This window comes from Cyprinodon tularosa, unplaced genomic scaffold, assembly GCF_016077235.1.
Source record: "Cyprinodon tularosa strain WSP-4 unplaced genomic scaffold, ASM1607723v1 ctg144, whole genome shotgun sequence".
Classification (NCBI taxonomy): Eukaryota; Metazoa; Chordata; class Actinopteri; order Cyprinodontiformes; family Cyprinodontidae; genus Cyprinodon; species Cyprinodon tularosa.
The window spans coordinates 1,179,183-1,203,711 of NW_024038265.1; the positions used below are offsets into that span (position 1 = coordinate 1,179,183).

General features: G+C 43.3%; 1 protein-coding gene and 1 long non-coding RNA gene across 2 annotated transcripts; both read left to right on the forward strand.

Annotated features, from left to right (window-relative positions):
- Positions 1 to 3,062: 3,062 nt before the first annotated feature.
- Positions 3,063 to 6,188, forward strand: LOC119779222 (UDP-glucuronosyltransferase 2A2-like). The gene is made up of 4 exons (XM_038278809.1): positions 3,063 to 3,191; positions 3,325 to 3,623; positions 3,718 to 4,431; positions 5,542 to 6,188. Exons 1-4 carry the CDS (start codon positions 3,188 to 3,190, stop codon positions 6,124 to 6,126), a joined length of 1,602 nt encoding a protein of 533 aa, XP_038134737.1. The 5' UTR covers positions 3,063 to 3,187; the 3' UTR covers positions 6,127 to 6,188.
- A 4,028-nt stretch (positions 6,189 to 10,216) lies between these two features.
- Positions 10,217 to 11,075, forward strand: LOC119779225. The gene is made up of 3 exons (XR_005280197.1): positions 10,217 to 10,475; positions 10,552 to 10,608; positions 10,688 to 11,075. It is a non-coding gene; the product is annotated as an uncharacterized LOC119779225 (long non-coding RNA).
- Positions 11,076 to 24,529: the final 13,454 nt, after the last annotated feature.

Consider the following 24,529-nt stretch of genomic DNA (forward strand, 5'->3'; position numbering starts at 1 on the left):
AACATTAATAAATCTCCAGGTGCACTTGTTACAAGAGACAATATAATCCAATAATTTTTATTAATATATATAATACTGGGCTCATGTAAGATCCCTTTTTATCTGCACCAATATAAACATGGCAATATAACAATGTCAAGTCACAGTAGATTTACTTGACACTTTATAGTGAACAAACTCATATGCTAGGGGAGGGGCCTAGTGGTCAGGGCATACAGTATTGCTTGAAATCCTGTGGTTCTGAGTTTGAGCCCCACTCCCACAGACTGCCACTCTGGGTCCCTGAACAAGAACCTTAACCCCACACTGCTCCCAGGGTGCCCCATGATGGCAGCCTTCTGCTCTCCAAGGGGATGGGTTAAATGCAGAGCTAAATTTTTCCATTGTGAGATCAATAAAGTTCAATTATTATATATTTTTATGCTCCTGAGGCCCATTTTTTTTTGTTCTTGAAATCTACTCAATACAACTGAGGCACAGTTATAGAAAATCTGCTGTATGATGTATTTTTCTTGTAAAACTTGTTTAAATGTACTTATCTCAGAGGGGATAAGATAATGGGGGCTCTTCCTTAGTCTGTTCTTTCTCCGGGAAAGAGTCAAATATGTCAATCTGTAGAACACATTTCTTTTTTGAGAGAGAGAGTTTACTCAGAGTATTAAAGTAATCTATTTCATTTAAGAACAATGAAAGAGCTCAGTGTTGCCCTTTGAGAGACAAATGTATTACTGAGATTGATCCTTAAGCAATACCCGGGTATGGTATTTCCTGCATGTATGCACATAGATAAGACTGTACCAGTCTTATCTATGTGCAACAGAACATTAAATCTCAGAATCCTACTCTAACTGGTTTCCAAAAACTGCAGCTGTCAGCAAAAACCTTAACCACAAACTTTCCAGATACGGTTATAACAACAGTTTAGCCAGTCATCGTCCAGCACAGAGTACACAATCATATCTCTTCACATACATACAATGTTAAAAATACCGATAGTAATCTCTAACAAATTTATGTTTATATTTTTTTCTATTTTAAAAACACAGCTTCATAACAGTCCAAGTGTGTGTTCCAAAAATTCTTTGAAGGCAAAGATTGAGTAATGTAAGCACAGTTAGAGATTAAAGTGCAAAGGGAAAGGTGAAATCACAATGTCGTGAATGGTCAGTTTTGTAGATGTCTGGGACCATCTTGGTCTGGTTCTTTTTCTTTTTTTCTTTTGCAGTCACATAACTTGTAACATATGGAGTCCTAGAAGGAGTCCAGTGAGACAAAGGCAAGCAATGTTAGTATTGTGGAGCAGGGACCTTCTCTAGAGCCAGATCTGGGGTTGAGGTTCATCAGTAGCGACTGGTGGATGGGTTCCTTCTCGAAAGCCCACCACCCCGGTCGGCACATCATCTGCAGGGAGAACAGTATGGGACTGGGGCAAAGAGGTTTGTGCAGCAGTCAGAAAGGGAGGCCTCAGTGCTATGAACCATAAGAAAACCGGCTCTGTAGATGTGAATTATTATCTCTCTGGAGAGGTAGAAGCCTGAGCTTGTGTGGCAGGTGGAGCAATACTGAGCAGAAATGGTTGGGGCTTACCTCTACATACATCTTGTCATTAATCTTTTCTTTTTTCTGTTCTATCCCTCATTTACCTCTCCCCCTAGTGTTTTATGATCCTATAAAACTGCTTCCTGCTTTTCTTCCACCATCTCACATTTTCTGGGATTCTTTCTTAGTTTTTGATTAATTATAGCCTGACGTAGTCCTACTCAATTCTAGTCAGAATATGAGTCTGATACTGCTCCATAGAGCTGTGATTATGGGGCGTGTTTCGAACGAACCAGGAAAAAAAATGCCTCTGCACTCAATTGGATAGACCTACAACCAATAAGAGCAACGGAGTGCGTGACGTATGTTAAGCGATGCATAGTTGTTGTCAACAAAAATCAAAGCGTGCAGTTGCACGCCTAGAATAAGAAGATGAGCCTTGATCGTGTTTCTCTGTTCCTCTTTTAAAATTAATTTGCTGTTGATATCTTCTAGAACAGACCTAATAGCAGTATCTACTCACCTCAACTCTCCGGCGGCAGCCATTGTTGTTGTCACCCAAGCGCGCTTTGGTCACGTGGTTGATTACGTTACTGTTGATCATCTGTCCATCATCGTATAAAGCCCGCCCTGACAATTTGATTGGATCGCCAGAGGGTGGGCGATCATACTCGCGCTACTATGGAGCAATGCCAGACCGAACTTCCCGACCTCAAACCTTGTGGGCGGGACTAAGTTCGGAATGGCACCCAGGCTAGATTAATTAATCTCTCTCATTTGAACTGTAATGTTTTCCTCTAGTTAGGTTGACCTTTTAATTACATAGCACAAAGGATGGAAAGTAACTAGTTACATTACGATTAATTTCAACAGCAAATGTAAATATTAGTCTTATCTGGTCTTTGTTGATATGATTTATAATGCATAAAGCTGAAAGCAAGGCATTACCTGTTACTTATAGAGTGTATTATCTAAAACAATTGGATGTGAGCGATGGTGGATATAAAGGACAACTGATGGGATGAAAATCCAAACCCTGGATTCTGAAGAGGAGGATATAAAGCAAGAAAGATGGATGTTGAGATGGGGGAAATAATCGACATCAGAGAAGCCTGTAGACAAAAGCTACATATAATGCTTCCAGATAATGTATGATGTTATAAAGTATCTTGAAATTTACTTATGTGTGTTTAAAAAAAAAAAAAAAAAAAACATGCATTTCAAATTATTGAGTAACAGTTTAAGATCAATATTTACTCTTATCCCTCATGAAATAGACCAGTAACTTTTACATAAATTAACATTTTGTATTGATAATTTTTGGACTGGCAGCTTAACTTAAAATTTAGTAAAACATTTTTTACCTAAGTATTTTCTTTTTTTCACATTTACCACCTATGAATAGGTCCCAGTAGTTGTGCTGTGGTGTTGTGACATGGCAATCATCTGAATAAGCACCTTGACAGGCCAACCAGATATCAGGGAGGTCCAGTTCCCCCACAGCCACCCACCCAAGCTCCACCCCTGCAAGCCACATGTGTTACTTATTAACTTGGTGAGGGGCTTATCTCCTTTTTTGGAGTTTGAACACAAAGCTCTTCAGTGACTTGCCGTTTTCAGGCAAGCAGGGCTTTTGGTAACTTCTGAGATGGGTAAGTGAGTTTTGTTAGAATGATAGTATAAGGTTGGGAATATCATGAAAATGTGTATATTGTAGGTGAAACTATACTGACGAAGTTCACGTTGCATGATTTATGAGCTATGTTTTTTTCTCTCTCAATTTAGGAGCCGTGCCTTTGCACCATGTGGGTGGCATATGCCTGTTTTTTAGTATGTTTCAGATTTTCTTCACTCCATACACTGATGCAGGAAACATTTTGGTGTATCCTGTAGATGGCAGCCACTGGATCAACATGAAGATCCTACTTGAAGAACTTCATGCCAGGGGACATAACATCAGTGTTATAAGAACCTCCACTACCTGGTACATTACAGAAAAATCCCCCCTCTACACCTCTATAACAGTTAAAAGTGATACAGATGTGAAGGCGTTGTTAAATGATTTCGTACAAGACCAAATGAAGGTACAGTATGTAGATATAATGGCCTTTTTTACTTTGTTTTTATTTTTATCTTTCTATACAGCACGGTGCTACATTCTTTTCATTTTCATTTTAGGTGCTTCAAAAACGGACTTCTCTGCTGACATTTTTCAGTCTCACAAAGAAATTTCTATCCTTCTTTGTTCAAGCCCATACCCTGTGGTGTGATGCCTTATCACAAATCTTTGAAGATCCAAATTTGCTTCAAAGCTTAATAGATACCCAGTATGATCTGGTTCTTACTGATCCAGCAGTAGGAGCAGGTGTTGTGTTGGCTAAATATCTGAAACTTCCATTAGTCCTCAACGTTCGCTGGATTACGAGCGGAGAAGGCCACTTTGTGTTGGCTCCCTCACCCCTCTCTTATATCCCAGTAATTCCAGGATCTGGATTAACAGACAAAATGGATTTCTCCCAGAGAATCAAGAACATTTTATTTTATAGCCTGATCAAATTCCAAGACACATTTATTGGACCGGTGTATGATGCTATGTGTGAGAAATATATTGAGGGAGGATGCGACATTGTCTCACTGCTCCAAGAAGCAGACATTTGGCTTTTCAGGTCTAATTTTGTGTTTGACTTTCCCCGGCCAACAATGCCAAATGTTGTCTACATTGGAGGGTTCCAGTGTAGGCCTTCACAGCCTCTGCCACCTGACCTGGAGGAGTTTGTTCAGAGTGCGGGGGAACATGGAGTCATTATCATGAGTCTGGGAACTTATGTTGAAAATTTGCCAGAAGAAACTGTGGATGAAATTGCCGGTGTTTTTGCTGCGATGCCCCAAAAGGTAAAATATTATCCTCAGTTCTCTTTATCTTTTAAAGCTTTCAAGTTATGACAAGCCTCACTGTACTAACCAAGACATCAAATTTGGACCATTTGACATATTTTCTTTTCAGTAATGTTGCTTATGGTGTGTTTAATTACCTCAAAAACTTGGAGGTTGGAGTGATGTGACCTTCAAAATTATAAATGGTTATCATTTCCTGCTTTGACACATGCAGAGTATTCTACATTGTTCTATAACATCTGGCCACTACGGCCTGTGTTACAACTAAAAAAATTATGAAAATTCTTTTCTGTACACCATTTTTGTGCATGTATATGGAGCGGAAATATTTAGTCTAACAAACACTTAAAAAAATAATGTGATTACCAGAAATTGTCTTTTCCAATAAAAATAAATCCCACTAAACATCTTCAACTCTAAATTGATATAGCCTAAGGTCAGGAGCTCAGTTTTCGGTTTCACGATGGCTACTATGAATAAGTTCAATCAACTCTAAGTAGATCCACTCAGAGTTAAGCACGTGCATAACAAGTATGAAAAGCCAACAAAGTTATATATACCTAGAAAAGTTTGCACATTTTAAGTGGCTATTTTGACATTAATCAGTTTGACTGAATATACATTTATATCTGAAATATATAGAAATTTTGTTATGTACAGAACTATGACCAAAAGTTGGGTGCCCTGAACAAAAATCTGACTAAATCAGGAAATAAAATGTGATTGGCTGTAAGGAAAGCAGAGACAGAAGACACTCTGAGTTTATCGAACAAGACCTGTCCTAACAAGGTTAGCCCTTAGTTTAGATACCAGGTTAGATATCAGAATAATTAGAGACAAAGGGAAAAATAATTCAATCTAAACATGCAATCCCAGTATTCACTGAAAGAGAGGACAGGATTTAACTCTGTTTTTTAATTCATTTAATGAACTAGGAATTACTTCTTCAGCAAAATGGCCTAATCTGTATACTGTAGTTACCAATCACAAACAAAGGTTAATCTTTCTGGTTTACATGTTTTAAAAGTAACTTTACTGTTAAAGTTAACTGCAGATCATGTGTAGATATTACTATTAATTTCCTCTTCTTTATGCATTTTGAATCAGGTCATTTGGAGACACAAAGGGAAGCATCCCTCTACATTGGGCAACAATACTCTAATGGTAGACTGGATGCCACAAAGGGACCTCCTCGGTCATCCGCAGATCAAAGCATTTGTGGCTCACGGAGGAACAAATGGAGTCCAGGAAGCCATTTACTATGGAGTACCTGTTCTTGGCATTCCCTTGTTCTTTGACCAGTATGACAACCTTCTACGTTTGCAGGAAAGAGGAGCAGCAAAGATTATTCTGCTTCATGAAATCTGTGGTGACACCTTTGAGAGAGGTGTTAAAGAAGTACTCTATAATGACAGCTACAGATATAATATACAAAGACTATCAAGTTTGCACCGAGATCAGCCAGTAACACCCATGGATCAGGCCACATTTTGGATTGAGTATGTGATACGCCACAAAGGAGCCCCTCATCTACGTACAGAAGCTTACAGGATGCCTTGGTATTCATATCACTGTTTAGATGTACTATTATTTTTGATTACTTCTGTAACTGTGCTCCTATTTCTTTTTTTTGCTGTATTTAGATTTCTGTTCTGTAGAAAAGGAAGAAACGGAAAACTAAAACAAAAATGAGCATAATGATTGGATTAATGTACTTTCTACTGTGCCCGATAAAATCATTTAAACCCTTTGAAGTTTTGTCAGCTTCTTTTATTTAAGGGTCAACATTTCAATGTATTTGTTTCAAATTATATAGAAAGGAGAAAAACCTTTATAAAAATTGTATTTATTTTAGATTCTTTGTTTTATAGTCTGCAACTACAGTTTGCAGGAGGTCTCTCCCAGATGTGCAAACATATTATATAGGTGTAAAACATTGTCAGGTTTATTCAATGATGATTATAAAATTAATGTGTGCTTATGAAACATTTGTGCAAGGGGATGCTCCACTCCTGTCTCATGATCCAGTCAGGAGACCATCCTGCCTTGTCATTCTGATGGTGCATTCTGTCTTCATGAACTGATCAATTGTTCTGTCAGAACAATACTCTGTTTGTAACCATGCGTCATGTTCTGTTAATAAACGCTCTGCAGAGGAGGTCCAGTAGGAGACAGTATGTTTGAGTCTGGGGTTCAACTGTCTCTCCTTCCTGCAGGACTAGTATCGATAAGTCTGTATTTCAGTTCTTCTTAAGAAAAAACCTATCAAAGAACCTGACAAATATTTCCACTATTCTTTGCAAAAATGCCTAACCTTTTTAGCTTAATGTTTGTAGATGTTTGGTTAGGACTTTGACTCAGCCATTGTAAAATATGAATGTGGCCTGATTGTGAAGTGGATAGAATTTTTTTGTTGTTGTCCGTTTCGGCCCAGATCTTTAGTCCTTCTGCATGTAAGAGGTTTGGAATTGGGCCTCTATTAGTTGTTGCTTGTAGGCATAATTACTGCTAATGCTTAAGATCTGCCAACCAGGCAGCACAAGGAAGCTTTCCCTTGGGATTTTTTTCCCCCTACAGAGGCCTGTACCTAAAGCAGAACCCAGACCCAAGAAAAGAGCTTTTCCTCATGGGGACCAGTTGATAATCCCCACAGGTACTTTTTTATCTCCACAATGTACCATATATATGAGGAATTGTTCCCACATTTTAACAAATTCATGGCCACACGGCTACACCTACACAAATGACAGACACCCACTAACTTAAAACAGATACATATTTAAACACCACATCTACATATGTTTGGCTGTAGAATATAGGATAGGTAGAGGGTCTATAAAGGAGTTATGTATGCTATTTATTCAGAGGCATGTACTTTTCACCTTCTCACTCACACCTATGGTGAATGTAAGGTTCGTGATATGGAATGTGCATGGAGCTGGCACCAGAGAGAATTTTTTCTTTGGAAACTTTACATGCACAAGTGCACATTCATGAACAACTACAGGTGCTTAGTTCCAGGTACTTAGCGATACACTTCCATACAGAATGCCCATATTCTTATCTTCAGGTAACACAAATTACATGTCAGATTAAATAATACTATTTATACTTCAGCAATAGTATCTAGGTGTTACTTTATTGTATATCTTGTATCATGTCTGATGGTTGTGATATTTTTTTTTACATCTCTTTACAGGTGATGAAGCAGACTGAAAATGTTTTATCATTATCTCCCTTTTATGTCCTCTTTCTTTAATCTTTTCTCCTTTTTTTCTGTTTTTCCTTTCCTGTTCTACCTACAGTCTCCACATAATCTGTGAAACTCCCTGCATAATTATAATAAAGCAATTTATATGCAAAAAATAAGTGGAACACTATGGCGATAGCCGTACTTGTGATAGCCTCCACTTGTGAAAGTAAATTCTATTGGGCTCTTTTTGGCATCAAGACAATTATTCTTATTGCCACATTGCCAGGCTGCTTTCTCACATTTGACCTTGCGTTTTCTTTTAAACTGTTGTTCAGCCATGTTTAGTTTAGACAATATTTACATAATCCTAGTGGTCTCTTTGTGCTTACCAGTTTTTCTAATTATCTGCTCACTTACTAAATGTTACCCTTTCTTACAGCTGTTTCACTTTCAGTTGATTAGATTTGCTGGGTTATTTTAGTTTTTTTCAGCCTACTCTCATTGTTTTTTTTTTAAACATTCCACTTCAGTAGGAGCTTCCTAACCCTAATTAAGTTTTTTCTTTTTTCCATAATCACGATATATGAAAGCTTGTCTGTACAGTAAATGCAATAAAGCTTATAGCTATGTGCCAACGTTTGAGTTTATCCTAAACAGGAGAAGAAATAACGACTTTACATTCCCTAAATAAAAACCCTTTGTTGGGATCCAGAGGCTTGCCCACCAGAGGACGCTGAGGATCCCTTCCTAATGGTTTGTGCTGCTGTTTGGATCTGGGGTGCTGTCTACTTTCCTCCACCAGAAGGCGTACTGGATCTCCTGAAATTGGAGCTGACATCACCAGCTGCTTCTCATCTGCTCATCAGGGGACCAGTACTTAAGTGGGCTGTGGACAACACTCCGGGGCCAGAGTGTTTTGCCAGTTATGGTTAGCAAGTCTGAGCCAACCTGCCTGCCTGAATCTAGACTCCCTGATTACCTGAACCTGTTCTTGTCCTCTCTGCTTCTAGGAAGAACCTGTCTGAAATCAGAAACTCTGGAAGAGTTTCTCTGTCAGAAACCTGTCTGTCTGACTACTGAGGAGTCCTGGAGATCAGAAACCAAGGAAGGGTTTCTCTGTCTGAAACCAGTCTGTCTTATCAAGGAAGAGCCCTGGAGAATCAAACCCGTCAGCCCTCAGCCTGCCGCCAGCCTCTGGACCCTCCAGGTTTCCCCCTCTGTTGCTCTGCTCAAACTTTAGAACACGTACAAACCTGCGGTCACTCAACCAGCAAGATTACCAGGACTTCTGCTAACCATTCTGTCCCCCTCTGCAGTGAAAATCTGTCGTGACCAGTCCTGGACCAGATTTTCCCAGAACCTGTTCAGTGTTTAACCTGTGTGTTTCACAATAAACCTTTGAACTTTTTCCCCTGTCTCAGAGTGTGTTCTGCATGTGGGCTAGTAACTTAATACCCATCATGACAGAACACTCTGGCCAACAGACTAACCCAGCGGAACCACTGGAGGATTTATGAACAACATCAAACCCAGATTCTGAGCCTTGACTCCACCCCCCGTGAATTCAACCACCGTCAAACTAAAATCAACCGCACCCCGCAGGAGGATACCCAGCGCGTCACATCAGAGACAGAGCCCGTTCAACTTCCTGTTCAAGATATTGATCCCCCATTCAGGTCGTTTCTCGAATTCAGCCCTTCACTGCCTGAGAGATTTTTCGGCAACTCAAGTAAGTGCAGGAGATTTATGTTCCAGTGTCTGCTCATTTTTGAGTATTATGAGTCGTGTTTTTCTGATGAGAAAAGTAAAATAGCGTTTGTCTTGTAATTTCTGTCCGGTAAAGCCCGGGCGGAGGCCAGATTTCCCTTAGAAGCTAGTCTTAGCTGTACTTATGGGGAATTTATTCAGGAGTTTAAAAGGACCTTTAATCAAGACACTAATAAATCAGCGTATCTCGTGAAATTTTGGAGGATAAATCCGCTTCCCATCTTCACCAGGCTAGCTCAACCCGTTTCTGCAAACACATTCATGATCGTCAGTTAACACCTTCTACTAAGAAACTCAAAATAGGCCCACCAGTCACACCCCAAACAGCTAGAGCTCCCCATATCCATGAGTCTGACCTCTGGAGCCTTTTTTATGGGGATAGGGAGGATCTCTTCCCCTTTCAGCCACCTCATTCAGCTCCCCGCCAGCCAGATCAGGCATCAGCCTCTGAACCTGTTAGCAAACTAGTAATCCTAGCATCTGAACCAGTAACCGAACTAGCAAGCCCAGCTTCTGAATCCGTTAGCAGACCAGTTAGCCTTGAGCCAGAACCAATTAGCGAACCTGTTAGCTCAGCTCCAAAGACCCCTCGGCGTAAGAAACGGCGTCGCCGTGAGCCCGCTCTGAGCCGTCTAGAGACCCCTGAGTCAGTTCTGAGCCGTCTAAAGACCCCTGAGCCTGCCCTGAGCCATCTTGAGTTAGCTTCGTGCCGTCCAGAGACCCCTGAATTAGCTTTGTGCCGTCCAGAGACCCCTGAGCATTTATTTAAAAGGGCTTCAGAGTTCGGAGTTGGTGGGAAAACGCCTCAAAGAGCCTGTAAGTGTCAGTGAAATGTTTTATTTCTTGGCAAAAGGTATGTTTATTTTTAATAGTTAAGATAATGTATTTTATGTTGTTTGGTTCACGTTTTGCAAATGTGTAAAATGATTGCATTATTTTTTGTGTTGAGTTATTTCTTGTTGAAAGTTATCGCGAGATTTGCATTTACGTGAAAGGCGACGTGTCTTGAATAAACTTAGAAGGCGCAGAAGCTTGGAACAGAGCTATGTGGAGCAGCCTTGTGTTTACTGTAGCTGTCAAGGTATTTGTAGTTATGTTTGTAATATTTTGCAATGTTATTGGTTATGGTGTTTAAATTACTTAATATTTTAATTTAGAGTGGACGAGGAAGAATTAAACTGTTAAAGACCTCCGAAGTGGCAGGCGGTCACGAGGTAACTTCTGTTAAAGCACGTGTCACCTGATTGTCTGTAAATGTATCGATATCTAAAACTTTGTCTTCTATTTCTGTAGTTTTCACGGCGTTAATAAAGAGCCCGTCTAAAGGAAGCCGTGCCAGTGTTGTCACTTTGGAGTTACAGTGAAAACTCACCCAGCCAACGCCGGTAAGAAGCTCGTTAAGACGACGGCAGCTGCAGTGAGCGACGGTACCGTGATGTAACACAAGAGGGCGCCATTTGTCAAGCTCACCGTTTATAAGAAACCAGCAGCAACAACCTTGTACAGCTGAAGTAGGATGGTAATTAAGGACAATGTTAAAAGTAGAATAAGAGTGGATTAATTGAAATTTAAAACCACAATAAGTTTCTACAACACATTTGTCAAAAGGTTACTTATTCTCTTCTGAACTTCAAGCTATGAGTTGTTGCTAAGGAAAAGGTGTTGTGTTTTTATCGTGAGGTCAAACTAAATGTGAAGTTAACAAAGTTCTTTAAGTTAAAATACATCTGTATTAAGAGTGAAGGTCATTACAGCTACAATATAAAGTAATATTCATGTATATATATTAGTTGGAAATTTGAAACAGTATTTGGCAATTTAAATTGAGCCTTTAGTGACACTTAACCAGACTTATAAGATGACTGACAAAGATAATAAAGAGCTCTATGCTGTATCATGCACTGAAGTGGAGAAAATTGATACTGAGCAGATCTCAGAACCACACTGTTCGAAAAAGTGAAAGAGTTAGAACGCTAACCGAAAAGGGTAAAGAGCTTCAGGAGGAGAAACTTAAAATGCTTCAACACAGATATGCAGTCGCCTTTGAAAAGTGGAGATATGCAGCAAGACTTAGCAAAGTAATACTAAGAAAAGAAGCTTCAGACAGTGAGTTAATGGAGCTGATTAATAATGTAAACATCACCTGCAGAGATACGCAAACCATTTATGAAGAAATACGACAAATACAAACTCCTGGTGCTGACACAAGGCGCAAAGTAGATGCATGTACATCATTTTCTGAATTCATTGTCAGAAGAGCTGAGAAACAACTGCAAGGAGATGTTGCAGAAGGTGACGAGGAGCCGTGGCCAGATTTTGGGTCATGCTTGGGATCTGAAAGTACGACATCAAGGTCAAAATCCAGAAGGTCTAAAAGTAGTTCAGGGAGTTCACAAACGACCAAAAGATTGGAAGCAGAGGCTGAAGCAGCTGCATCTCAACAAATATTAGCAGTTATGGAAGAGCAAGAAAAGGAAACAATTGAGTTACAAAAACTGGAACGTGAGAATTTGGAAAGGCAGCAAGCAATGGAAGAGCAGCGAAGAAAGATTAAACGCTTGGAAGAAATAAAAAAATTGAATGCTGCAAAAGCACGTGTAAAGGTTTATGATGAGGTTGAAAGTACTTCTGCAAGCCAGAGTTCATCACAGAGCGTTATAACAGAAAGTAAAATCCAAGCAATCCCTTTCACAGCACATGATTCTTCTCTTGCTCTAAATGTTACCCATTTCCATGATGCTGCAATCGTTGGATCCGTACCACATACTCCCACTGTAATAAACCAAACTCAACAAAGTCTTGCTGAACAACCTGAGGCAAATATGAGCCAAAAACTTAAAGCATCAAGTCCACCATTCATCCCTCAAGCCACACGGGTCTCCTCTGTCGCAGCTCAACAGTCAAATTATGAGCTAGTTGGCATACTAGCAGAAGCAATAAGTGCTAATCATCTTCCAACTCCAGAACCTACATTGTTCACTGGTGACCATTTAAAGTTTAAAGATTGACAGTTATCCTTTAAAACCCTGATAGAAAGGAAAAACATTCCAAAGAATGAGAGACTCTATTATCTCAGAAAGTATCTAGGTGGACCCGCAAAGAGAGCAGTTGAAGGTTTTCTTCTAGTGGGGACAGATGAAGCATATGACTTAGCTTGGCAGGTGCTGGAAAAACGTTTTGGGGATCTATTCACCATAGGAAAATGCTTCAGAGACAAGCTTCACAGCTGGCCTAAAATAAACTCCAAGGATGGAAGTGAGTTGAGAGAATTGGCTGACTTCCTTAAGAATTGTGAGGCTGCAATGTCACATATAAGGTCATTGGAGGTTCTCAATGATTGTTTGGAAATCCAGAAACTCTTGCTAAAACTTCCAGATTGGTTGACCGCAAGATGGAACCGGACAGCCATGAAAATAAGAAGGGCTAGTGATGGAGAATATCCATCTTTTCATGTGTTTGCTGATTTTGTATTCACTGAAGCAGACTTAGCATGTGATCCCATAGCATCAATGCAAGCTCTTAATGGTTTGGAAATAAGTAAACCCAAACAATTACGCAACCAAGTCATCCAAGCTAAAACGCTAACGACAAACTCAAATCACACAAATACTATAAACTGTCCTTTCTGCAAAGTAAATGGTCACACACTTGATAAATGTTTCAGATTCACAGAAACCCCACTTCAAGACCGTGTCCAGTTTGCACGAGCGGAAAGGCTGTGTTTTGGATGTTTAAAAAGAGGACATCACTCCAAAAAGTGTGACAAAAGGAGCACATGTGAAAAATGTCAAAAGAGACACCCAACATGTTTGCACAGTGACATGTTCATTGAGCGTAAAAGGGTAATACCTGCAGTAAGTGAAAAGTCTCAAGACAAGGATGAAGCTGACACTAAAGAAGCAGACAACCCATCGGTTGCGATCTCTAACAGAGTAACTCAAGCTACTTCAAGAACATTGACATCCTCTATACTACCTGTATGGGTTTCATCAAGGAACGACCCAGACAGAGAGGTTTTAGTTTATGCACTCCTTGATTCACAGAGTGATACAACCTTCATCCTTGATGAAGTAGCCCAAGGTCTTGACACAAATAAAAGTAAAGTCAATCTGTGCCTGTCAACTATGTCCACCAAGTCAACAGTTATACCATGTGACAAGCTGGTAAACCTTCAAGTTAGAGGATATAAGGTTGAAAAGAGAATTGCGTTGCCACCAGTCTATACAAGAGAGTTTATCCCTGCCAACAGATCACATATCCCAACGTCTGAAACTGCCTTAAAGTGGCCTCATCTGGAAAAGCTGGCAGATAAGCTACCTCCACTGCTGGGATGCGAAGTTGGTCTACTTATCGGCTACAACTGTCCACAAGCCCTCCTACCACGTGAAGTTCTTGCGGGCCAGGAGAACCAACCTTACGCGCAGTTAACTGATCTCGGCTGGAGCATAGTTGGTTGCTCGTCTCAAGTTCAAAATTAGAATGATGTCATCGGTACAAGTCACAGAATCATTGTTTGTGAAGTGTTTCCTGTTTCAAAATCAGCAGTTGAACTCAAGCAACAAGTGCATTTTGTATGCAGAACTCAAGTAAAGGAAGCCAGTCCAACTGATGTGATAAAGGCTTTGGAATCCGATTTCTCTGAACATGCAATAGATGACAATCCAGTTACACAGGAAGACATTTTGTTCTTGTCAAAGGTGACCAAAGGCATAAAACAGAAGAAAGATGGTCATTACGAACTCCCGTTACCATTCAAAACAGACAATCCAAATCTCCCAAATAACAAGCAAAGTGCTGAACACAGATTGTCTGCATTGGAACGTCGGCTCAAAAGAGATGAGAAATACTATAAAGATTATGTCAAGTTCATGAATGATATTATATCTCACGGAGATGCAGAAAAGGTGCCAGAACAAGAGCTGGACAACAAGACAGCATGGTACATCCCGCATCACGGGGTTTACCATCCCCACAAACCAGAAAAAATACGTGTGGTTTTTGATTGTTCTGCACGCTTCCAGGGAACATCTCTCAATGATCATCTTTTGACTGGACCTGATCTCACCAACACATTGGTCGGAGTGTTATGCCGATTTAGAAAGGGCCCCATCGCCATTATGTGTGATGTGGAAAGAATGTTCCACCAATTCCACGTCGTTAAGGAACATCAAGATTACTTAAGATTTCTTTGGTGGGATGAGGGTGATTTGAACTCTGAACCCTCAGTTTACAGGATGAAAGTACATCTTTTCGGAGCAGCCTCATCTCCTGGATGTTGTAATTTTGGACTCAAGCACATTGCATTGCAAGGTAGAGACAAGTTCAGCAAAGAGACTGTTGACTTCATCCAAAGGGGGTTTTATGTCGACGATGGACTTGCTGGTGTGACATCAACAGCCAAAGCTATACAGCTGGTCAAAGAGTCAAGGGAGCTTTGCAAAACAGGCAACTTACATCTGCATAAGTTTGTGTCAAACAATAAAGAGGTGCTTGCAACAATTCCCCAAGAAGAGCAAGCTCAACCCAAATATCAGAACATGGCTTTTGGAGAACTCCAGATCGAACGTGCACTTGGAATACAATGGTGCGTAGAAGCCGACGAATTCCAGTTCAGAGTTCAAGTTAAAGACAACCCATTGACCAGAAGAGGGGTACTCTCGACTGTCGCTTCCATCTATGACCCACTTGGGTTCGTCGCTCCTTTCACAGTGATTGGAAAGCAAATACTCCAAACATTATGCAAAGACAAGGTTAGCTGGGATGATGATCTTCCAGAATACATTCTACCAAGATGGGAAGCATGGTTGAGAGACCTGCCTAAGCTGGCAGCTCTGAAGATCCCACGAAGCTACTCACAAAACGTCAACATCACACAGTATGAATTGCATAACTTCTCGGATGCAAGCCTCAACGGTTATGGCACATGTTCGTACCTTAGAGCAATAAGCAAAGAAGGACAAATAAGCTGTTCACTCGTCATGGGAAAGGCGAGAGTTACACCTATCAAACAAATGACTATCCCAAGACTCGAACTGTCTTCGGCTGTAACTTCAGTCCGAAATGCGGATGTAATCAAACAAGAACTGGAAATTAAAAATCTACTAGAATACTATTGGACAGATTCACAGGTAGTATTGGCATATATAAGCAACGATGCTAAAAGATTTCACACATTCATTGCCAATCGGATTCAACGAATAAGACAAAGTACAAGTCCTGAAAAATGGCAGCATGTCAGCTCAGAAGAAAATCCAGCTGATCCGGCCTCAAGGGGTTTAACCGCTGCACAACTGAAAGAATCAAACTGGTTGAAGGGTCCTGATTTCCTTTGGAAAAAAGATCTTCCAATCAAGAGGGAAATGTGGGGAGAAGTTAAAGAGACAGATCCTGAACTCCGTGCAGGTCATGCGCACACCGTGCAGTCTAAGGAAGTGAACCCTGTTCTTGAGCGTCTTAAGAAGTTTTCTGATTGGTGGAGAGCCGTAAAGGCCATTGCCAGGCTCAAACGATGTATAAAAGAGTTTAAAGGTGTTAAAGAAAGAACAAACAAAACAACAGATCTTGAAGAGAGAAGAGGCTCAGAAGTGTTCATTATCAAGTTAGTGCAAAGAGAGGCTTTTACTGAGGAAATACAGAGAATCAGATCTCAGAAGGAAAATCCTCTGCACAAACAAGACAAACTAAAGCAGCTAAATGCTTTCTTGGACAAGTCCGATGTTCTCAGGGTGGGTGGAAGATTGTCCCAATCAGCCTTGCATCATCATGTCAAACATCCTGCAATTCTTCCCAAGGAATCCCATGTATCAGCCCTACTCGTTAAATACTACCATGAACGTGTACATCATCAAGGAAGAGGCATGACCATAAATGAATTACGTGCAAATGGCATTTGGATTTTAGGATGTGGAAGTATAGTTTCTTCGCACATTTACCACTGTGTTAAATGTAGGCGATATAGAAAGACCACAAATTTCCAACAGATGGCAGAGTTACCAGAAGTAAGAACAAGAACGGCACCTCCTTTTACATATTGCGGTGTTGACTGTTTTGGTCCATTCATGGTAAAGGAAGGAAGAAAGGAAGTCAAACGATATGGATTATTGTTCACCTGCTTATGTTCACGAGCTGTGCACATTGAAACCCTTGACGATTTATCAACTGATGCTTTCATGAACGCTCTTCAGGTTCTGATTGCCATAAGAGGTCCTGTTCGACAACTAAGATGTGACCAAGGGACAAACTTTATGGGAGCCAGAAGAGAGTTTTTGGACCTAATTAAGGATATGGACCAAGAACCACAAAGAGCTATTGGTTGCGAGTTTGTGATGAACGTACCATCAGCTAGCCACATGGGAGGCATCTGGGAACGCCAAATTCGAACAGTACGAAGCGTTCTAACAGCAAAGTTAGATAAATTCTCAAACAGACTTGATACAACTAGTCTAAGAACGCTCTTGTACGAAGCAATGGCCATCATTAACAGCAGACCCTTAAGTGTGGAGTATCTTAATGATCCCTTGGGTCCGGAGCCATTAAATCCCAATCATATATTAACAATGAAATCTTCAGTTATTCTTCCCCCTCCAGGACAGTTTTGTAGAGAGGATTTGTACTTGAACAAAAGATGGAGAAGAGTACAATTTCTAGCAAACGAGTTTTGGCAAAGATGGAAACGAGAGTATTTACTAAATCTCCAACAGCGACAGAAATGGCAGAAAGTTTCACGGAACGTGCACATTAATGACATTGTGATCCTACAAGATGATAATGCTCCAAGATGTAAATGGAAACTAGCTCTAGTAGTAGAGACTCTAGAAAGTCCAGATGGCAAGGTTCGAAAGGTGAAGCTTAGGACAAGTGAAACAACGTTTGACAAAGGAAAACCACTGACAAGGTTGATATATCTGGAAAGACCTATTCACAAGGTAGTGACGTTATTGGAGACTAATACAGAGTAAAACAGACTTGACACTCATTGGAAAATCACATGAAAAACAAATTAGTGATTTGTGAGTGTAAATTCGTGAAATGTTTATTTCTGCAAAGTTGTTTATTTAATAGTAATAATGATTTTATATGTTTGGTTCAGTTTTGCAAGATGTGTAAATGTGCATATTTTGTGTTGATTATTTCTTTGAAAAGTTATGCGAATTTGATTTCTGAAGGAGTGTCTTGAATATAACTAAGGGAGAAGTTGAAAAGTATGTTTGGTCACCTTGTGTAATGTAGGTAAGTATTGCATTATTTTGTTAGTTTGAGTTATTGTATGGTGTTTAAATTATCTTAAATTTCAAATTTAGTGAAAGGAGAATTCTTGTTAAACTTATGCAGGCGGCAGAGCTTGGTAAAGAGCACGTGTGCACCTTTGTTGTATGTAGATGTCAATATTTGTTTTATTTTGTAATTTTCAATGTTATAAAGAGGTTAAAAATTAGCCTAGTGTTTTAATTTGAGTACAGGAGACTTAAATGTTCAAAGACTCCAGAGTCTGGCGGCGGTTCAAGCTACCTTTAGTTGAAAGCATGTCACCGTGATTTCCTAAATGTATCGATATCCAAACGTCATGCTACTTCTGGTTTCCTGATTATGAGAGCCCAGTCAGGGCTCCTCTGTTTCCTTTTATTACGAAGCCTGGCTCTCGTGTTCCAAGCCCAATGAGGCCTCTGCGGGCCGCTTCAGCTACCTCAGGGGCTGAACCTATGCCGCCGTGGGGGGTTTCCTCCATGCTGGGATCGGAGCCACAGTCGATGGGCTCCTCGGTTCCTGATTTGGAGCCGCAGTCAGCTGGCTCCTCTGTTCCTGATCCGCAATCGGCTGGCTCCTCTGTTCCGGAGCCACAATCGGTGGGCTCCTCTGTTCTGGAGCCGCAGTCGGCAGGCTCCTCTGTTCCTGATCCGGAGCCACAGTCGGCGGGCTCCTCTGTTCCTGATCCGGAGCCACAGTCGGCGGTCTCCTCTGTTCCTGATTCGGAGCCATAGTCGCTGGTCTCCTCTGTTCCTGATTCAGAGCCGCGATCGGCGGGCTCCTCTGTTCCTGATCCGGAACCACAGTCGGCGGTTTCCTCTGTTCCTGTCCTGGAGCTGCAGTCAGTGGTCTCCTCTGTTCCTGGTTCAGAGCCGCAATCAGCGGGCTCCTCTGTTCCTGATCCAGAACCACAGTCGGTGGTTTCCTCTGTTCCTGTCCTGGAGCCGCAGTCGGAGGTCTCATCTGTCCCTGTTCCTGAACCGCAGTCGGCGGGTACCTCTGAGACTGTACCTGAGCCGCAGTGGGCGGCCCCCTCAGAGCCTGTTCCTGAGCCGCAGTGGGCGCCCCCCTCAGAGCCTGTTCCTGAGCCGCAGTGGGCGGCCCCCTCAGAGCCTGTTCCTGAGCCGCAGTGGGCGGCCCCCTCAGAGCCTCTTCCTGAGCCGCAGTCGGCGACCCCTCCTGCTCCAGTTCCTGAGCCGCAGCCAACGGCCGCCTCGGACCCTGTTCCTGAGCCGCAGTCCGCGGTCCCCTCTGAGTCTGTTGCTGAGCCGCTGAAGAGGGGACGGCATTCCCCTTGGGCCTCCCTGTTGAAATTGGGGCGTCGTCCTCCTTCTAAACTCCTGCAGCGGCGGAGACGTCCTCCACCTCCTAACCTCCTGCAGCGGCGGAGACGTCGACCTCCTTCGAATATTCAGCAGCGACAGAGATATCATCCTCCTACAACCCTCCTACGTCACCTGACCCACGGCCGGCCTCCTGAATGTCTGATTCACCTCCGGCCCTGCTGCCGGTCCCCTGAACGTCTGCCGTGTCCCCGGCCCCGCGGCCGGTCACCAAAGACTCTGCTTCGTCTTCGGCCCAGCGGCCGGCCTCCAGAACCTCTGCCATGCCTCCGGCCCAGCGGCCGGTCCCCAGAGCATCTGCCTCGCCTCCGGCCCTGCGGCCGTACTCCAAGGACTCGGCCCCGTCTCCGGCTCCACGGCCGGGCTCCTAGGACTCTGCTTTGCCTCTGGCCCAACGGCCGGCCTCCAGAACTTCTGCCACGTCCTCGGCCCTGCAGCCGGCCTCCTGAGCGTCTGCCACGTCTCCGGCCCCGCAGGCGGCCTCCGGAAAGTCGGCCTTGCCTTCGGCCTCTCAGCCGGCCACCTGAGACTCTGCCTCGCCGCCGGTCCCACGGCCGGCCACCTGAAACTCTGCCTCGCCGCCGTCCCACGGCCGGCAACCTGAAACTCTGCCTCACCGCCGGCCCCACGGCCGGCCTCCTGAGACTCTACCTCCAGAGACTTCCTTGCCCTCATTGCCTGGTTCCCCCTCCGCCCACCCTGGGTGGGTTGTTTTTTGTTTTGGACTCTGTTTTTGTGTTTTCTTGCCCTCCTTGCCTGGTGCCCCCTCCGCCCACCCTGGGTGGGTTGTTTTTTGTTTTACATGGACTGTTCTGAGGGTGTCTGGAATCCGCCCTTGAGGGGGGGGGTTCTGTTGGGATCCAGAGGCTTGCCCACCAGAGGGCGCCGAGGATCCCTTCCTGATGGTTTGTGCTGCTGTTGGGATCTGGGGTGCTGTCTACTTTCCTCCACCAGAGTGCGTACTGGATCTCCTGAAGCTGGAGCTGACTTCACCAGCTGCTTCTCATCTGCTCATCAGGGGACCAGTACTTATGTGGGCTGTGGACAACACTCCGGGGCCAGAGTGTTTTGCCAGTTATGGTTAGCAAGACTGAGCCAATCTGCCTGCCTGAATCTAGACTCCCTGATTACCTGAACCTGTACCTAACCTGTTCTTGTCCTCTCTGCTTCTAGAAAGAACCTGTCTGAAATAAGAAACTCTGGAAGAGTTTCTCTGTCAGAAACTTGTCTGTCTGACTACTGAGGAGTCCTGGAGATCAGAAACCCAGGAAGGGTTTCTCTGTCTGAAACCAGTCTGTCTTATCAAGGAAAACCCTGGAGAATCAAACCCGTCAGCCCTCAGCCTGCCGCCAGCCTCTGGACCCTCCAGGTTTCCCCCTCTATTGCTCTGCTCAAACCTCAGAACAGGTACAAACCTGCGCTCACTCAACCAGCAAGATTACCAGGACTTCTGCTAACCATTCTGTCCCCCTCTGCAGTGAAAATCTGCCGTGACCAGTCCTGGACCAGATTTTCCCAGAACCTGTTCAGTGTTTAACCTGTGTGTTTCACAATAAACCTTTGAACTTTTTCCCCTGTCTCAGAGTGTGTTCTGCATGTGGGCTAGTAACTTAATACCCATCATGACACCCTTTATATTATGTACTTCAACAAGTTGAAACGGGAGCAACACATCACACCAGGAAGACTTTGTGTATATTTCCTTCGGCTTTACATGTCAGCAGTTTGACATGATCAGTTCCATCTTCAGGAAAATGTCAACACCCCTGTGGCAAAAGAACAACCCCCCCACCGCCCCAACAAACACACACCCAATCACACATCATCAAGATGATGCACATCCTTGTGGGCACTTTCCATTGACTTCCATTAAATTCTAATTTCCAACCCATATCTACAGCCTAACCGTGACCATTACCCTTAACCTAATGATTACAGATCATACCTAATCCTGATGTTAACCTAAACTCAATTCAGTTTTTACTTATACAACTCCAATTCACAACACCAGTCTCCTTAAGCAACGTTTTCACTGAAAATACCGGGTTAAAGCGTGTTTTTCAGACATGGGTCGAGCCGCTGGCAACTCCCCCCTCCCCACTGGCAAAAAAAAGTTGGGTTTAACCCTTGCTGGCAAGCTGGGTGGCCTCTGTCCCCCAGGTGGCCTCTGTCTGGTCAGAGCCAAAGTGACTTTAACACGGGTCGCTTGACGATTAGTGCAGAAGCAAACGCTGCGAACCCACCTGCTGGGCGAGAAGGGATACGGATCGGGCGAGCATAGTGAAAGCCCTTTGGGAAACTCCTCCAACTCCCATTGTCATTGTGACACAGCACACACAAGTGAACACTGCACACCGGGACAGTACCATGCTCAGGGTACTTCAGTCATGGAGGAGGATGGGGTAGAGCGCTGGTTAATTACTCCCCCCACCAACCTGGCGGGTCGGGAGTTGAACCGGTAACCTTTGGGATCCAAGTCTGACACCCTAACCGCTCACCCACGGGGAAGCTGTCCCTGGAGATGGCAAGATCTCTGGTCAAACTACGTATCCACCGGAATCCCCAAAGTGGAGTGCGGTTGTGAGGAGAGGAAAGCGACAAGTGGGATTACGCGGTACTACAAATGCTAAAAGTATGGCCATTGTGGGCACAGGGGCAGTAAAAAACATAAAAAGAGTGACAACAAAACTGGGGAGTGTTTTTGCTTCTAAATTCCTGCCTGACCTGGATGTAAAGACTTTAACTGACTATCTTAAGGGCCAGCTGGGTCGGGAAGTTACATGTCTGAAAATAAGCTCAGATAATAGCAGGTTTGCCTCTTTCAAAGTCTCATCTGAGTGTAATGAAGTGGCGGAGATGTACAATCCTGATCTCTGGCCAGTGGGAGCTTATGTAAGGCGTTTTTATGAGCCACGGAGGGCTGGAGCTGTGGGTGGGAGTGGTGCCGTTCATCCGGGGATGAAGATGAGTGGGGCCTCCTTTGCTTGTGGCACCAAGGCCAAATAAAACTGAACAGATGGCTCTTAAAGTTTTGTCATATAATTGCCGTGGCCTGCGCTTGGGTCATAATGCAGAGGACAAAGCTCGCCAGGTTGTTGTAGACCAACTTCTGAGTCAATGTGATGTGCTGTGTCTACAAGAGACTTTTCTGACAAAGCAGGATTTAGAAGGACTGAACTCTATAAATGAGCGTTTCCACGGGGCTGGGGAGTCCAGTGTTGATATTGGGGATGGAATAATATGAGGACAAATTGCCGGTGGTGTGGCAACATTATGGTATAAGAGACTAGATCCTTGGGTTAAAATAATCCGACTGGAAGTGGACTGGTGCATAGCAATACACCTGACACAACATGACAGGGAATGTGTTATCCTGAATGCGTACACCCCATATGAGTGCCTTGCTAATGAAAATGGGTATCTTAACAAACGTGCTTCTATTAACTCTTTTATACAAGTGTTACGGCCCGCACAGGGCACACAACATATGAAATCCAGACCAAGTTACACAGACAAAGGTTTTATTTAGACTGTGGCTGGACATAGAGGTAGTGGGGAACCGTGGCAAATAAACAGAAGGATGGGAGCATTCGCGAACCAGCCAGCGGTTGACCGTCGGATTCGGGCCGCTACCCTCGCCCTGCCTTGCCGGATCAGTCGCCCTACAACCAAAAACCGGAAAACCACAGCTCGGCCAACGGTCCCCAGACCTAACAACCCGAGGGAAGGTTAACAAACAAAAAAACACATCGAAGGAGCGGGAGCGAGGCTTGGAGACACGCCACCACACAGGAGTACTCCCAAACTTCCTCGCTCCCCTGGTGGGTTGGGCTTGATCCCTTTAAACTCTCCCCAGCCAATCAACTGCAAGAAGAAAACAGCAATTAGACAGGGATTCATTCACAAAAGTGACAGGAGCCCATCACACCTCCACCCCTAAATGCTGCATGGGGACTTTGGGTCACCATGCAGCATCAGTAGTAGGAACGAGACAGTGCGTCGGCCAAGATGTTATCCTTACCCTTTATATGCTTTACCTTTAAACAGAAGGACTGAAGATAAAGGGCCCACTGCATCAGCCGTTGATTGGAGTTACGCATTTGTTGAATAAAGACGAGCGGGTTATGATCGGTGTAAACCACAATTGGGGCACTAAAGGAGCCCACATAGACCTCGAAGTGTTTCAAAGCCATAATCAGCGCCAGTGCCTTCTTTTCTATTGTAGAGTACACCTTTTGGTGCCTATTAAATTTCTTTGAGAAATAGCACATAGGGTGTTCTATCCCGTCTGAGCCATCAGTCAAAGAACCGCCCCAGCTCCTGTATCACTGGCATCCACCGCCAGTTTAAAGGGGACCGTGTACACTGGTGCGGCAAGCACCGGTGCATTACTCAGGAGCGCTTTGACGCATTCAAACGCATGTTGGCACTCAAGTGACCACTTAAATGGAACCTTTGGACTCATCAAGTCAGTGAGAGGAGAAGCGACGGCGGAAAAGTTCTTACAGAAACTCCTGTAATACCCAGCCATACCAAGAAAGCACTGTAGCTCACGTCGTGAGGAAGGAATAGGAAATGCTGAAATAGCCTCTATTTTTGAGCCCACCGGTCTCACTTGTCCATTACCCACCACTTTACCCAAATAAACCACAGTGGCACGACCAAACTCACATTTTGCGAGATTAACAGTTAGATGGGCTTCATTTAATTTCTGAAACACAGTTTTCACCTGTTCTAGATGTTCCTCCCAAGAATCTGAAGAAATGACAATGTCATCCAAATAAGCCTCACACCCCTTCACACCAGACAAAACCTTGTTTACCAGACGCTGAAAGTTGCCGGCGCGTTACGCACGCCAAATGGCATCACGGTGTACTGCTAGAATGCATCTGGAGTCACAAATGCAGTGATTTCCTTGGCTTGCTCAGTCAGCGGGACCTGCCAATAGCCTTTCAGAAGATCTAACTTTGTCACAAACACTGCGGAGCCTACGCGATCAACACAATCCTCCATCCGAGGAAGTGGGTGGCAATCAGGTTTTGTGACTCCGTTAACCTTTCTAAAATCAGTGCAAAAGCGGTCAGACCCATCCTACTTAACTGCCAGCAAGAACGGTGAACTCCACGCACTACAACTGGGCTCAGCAATGCCATTTAGCAACATGTATTCAGTTTGATTTTGTAGGCGTTTTCTTTTATCTGGATTCACCCTATAGGGATGCTGCTTAATAGGGAGAGAATCACCGACATTTATATCATGTTCCAACACATTAGTTTGGGAGGGCACATCTGAAAACAAACAATTTTTTTATGTGTTTGTTATTGGTGACATGAACTCTGATATCACTGACAGTAAATCTATCTTTGGTACTCATTTAAAGCAGTTTTGTGAGGATAGTGGGTTAATTCTCTCAACGAAAGTTCTGCTGCCTACAGATAGTTTTACATATATATTAGTGAGGCATGGCATACAACCTCATGGTTGGATCAATGTGTAACCACAGCAGATGCACATGCCTCATTGACCGACATGAAAATCCTGTATGAAT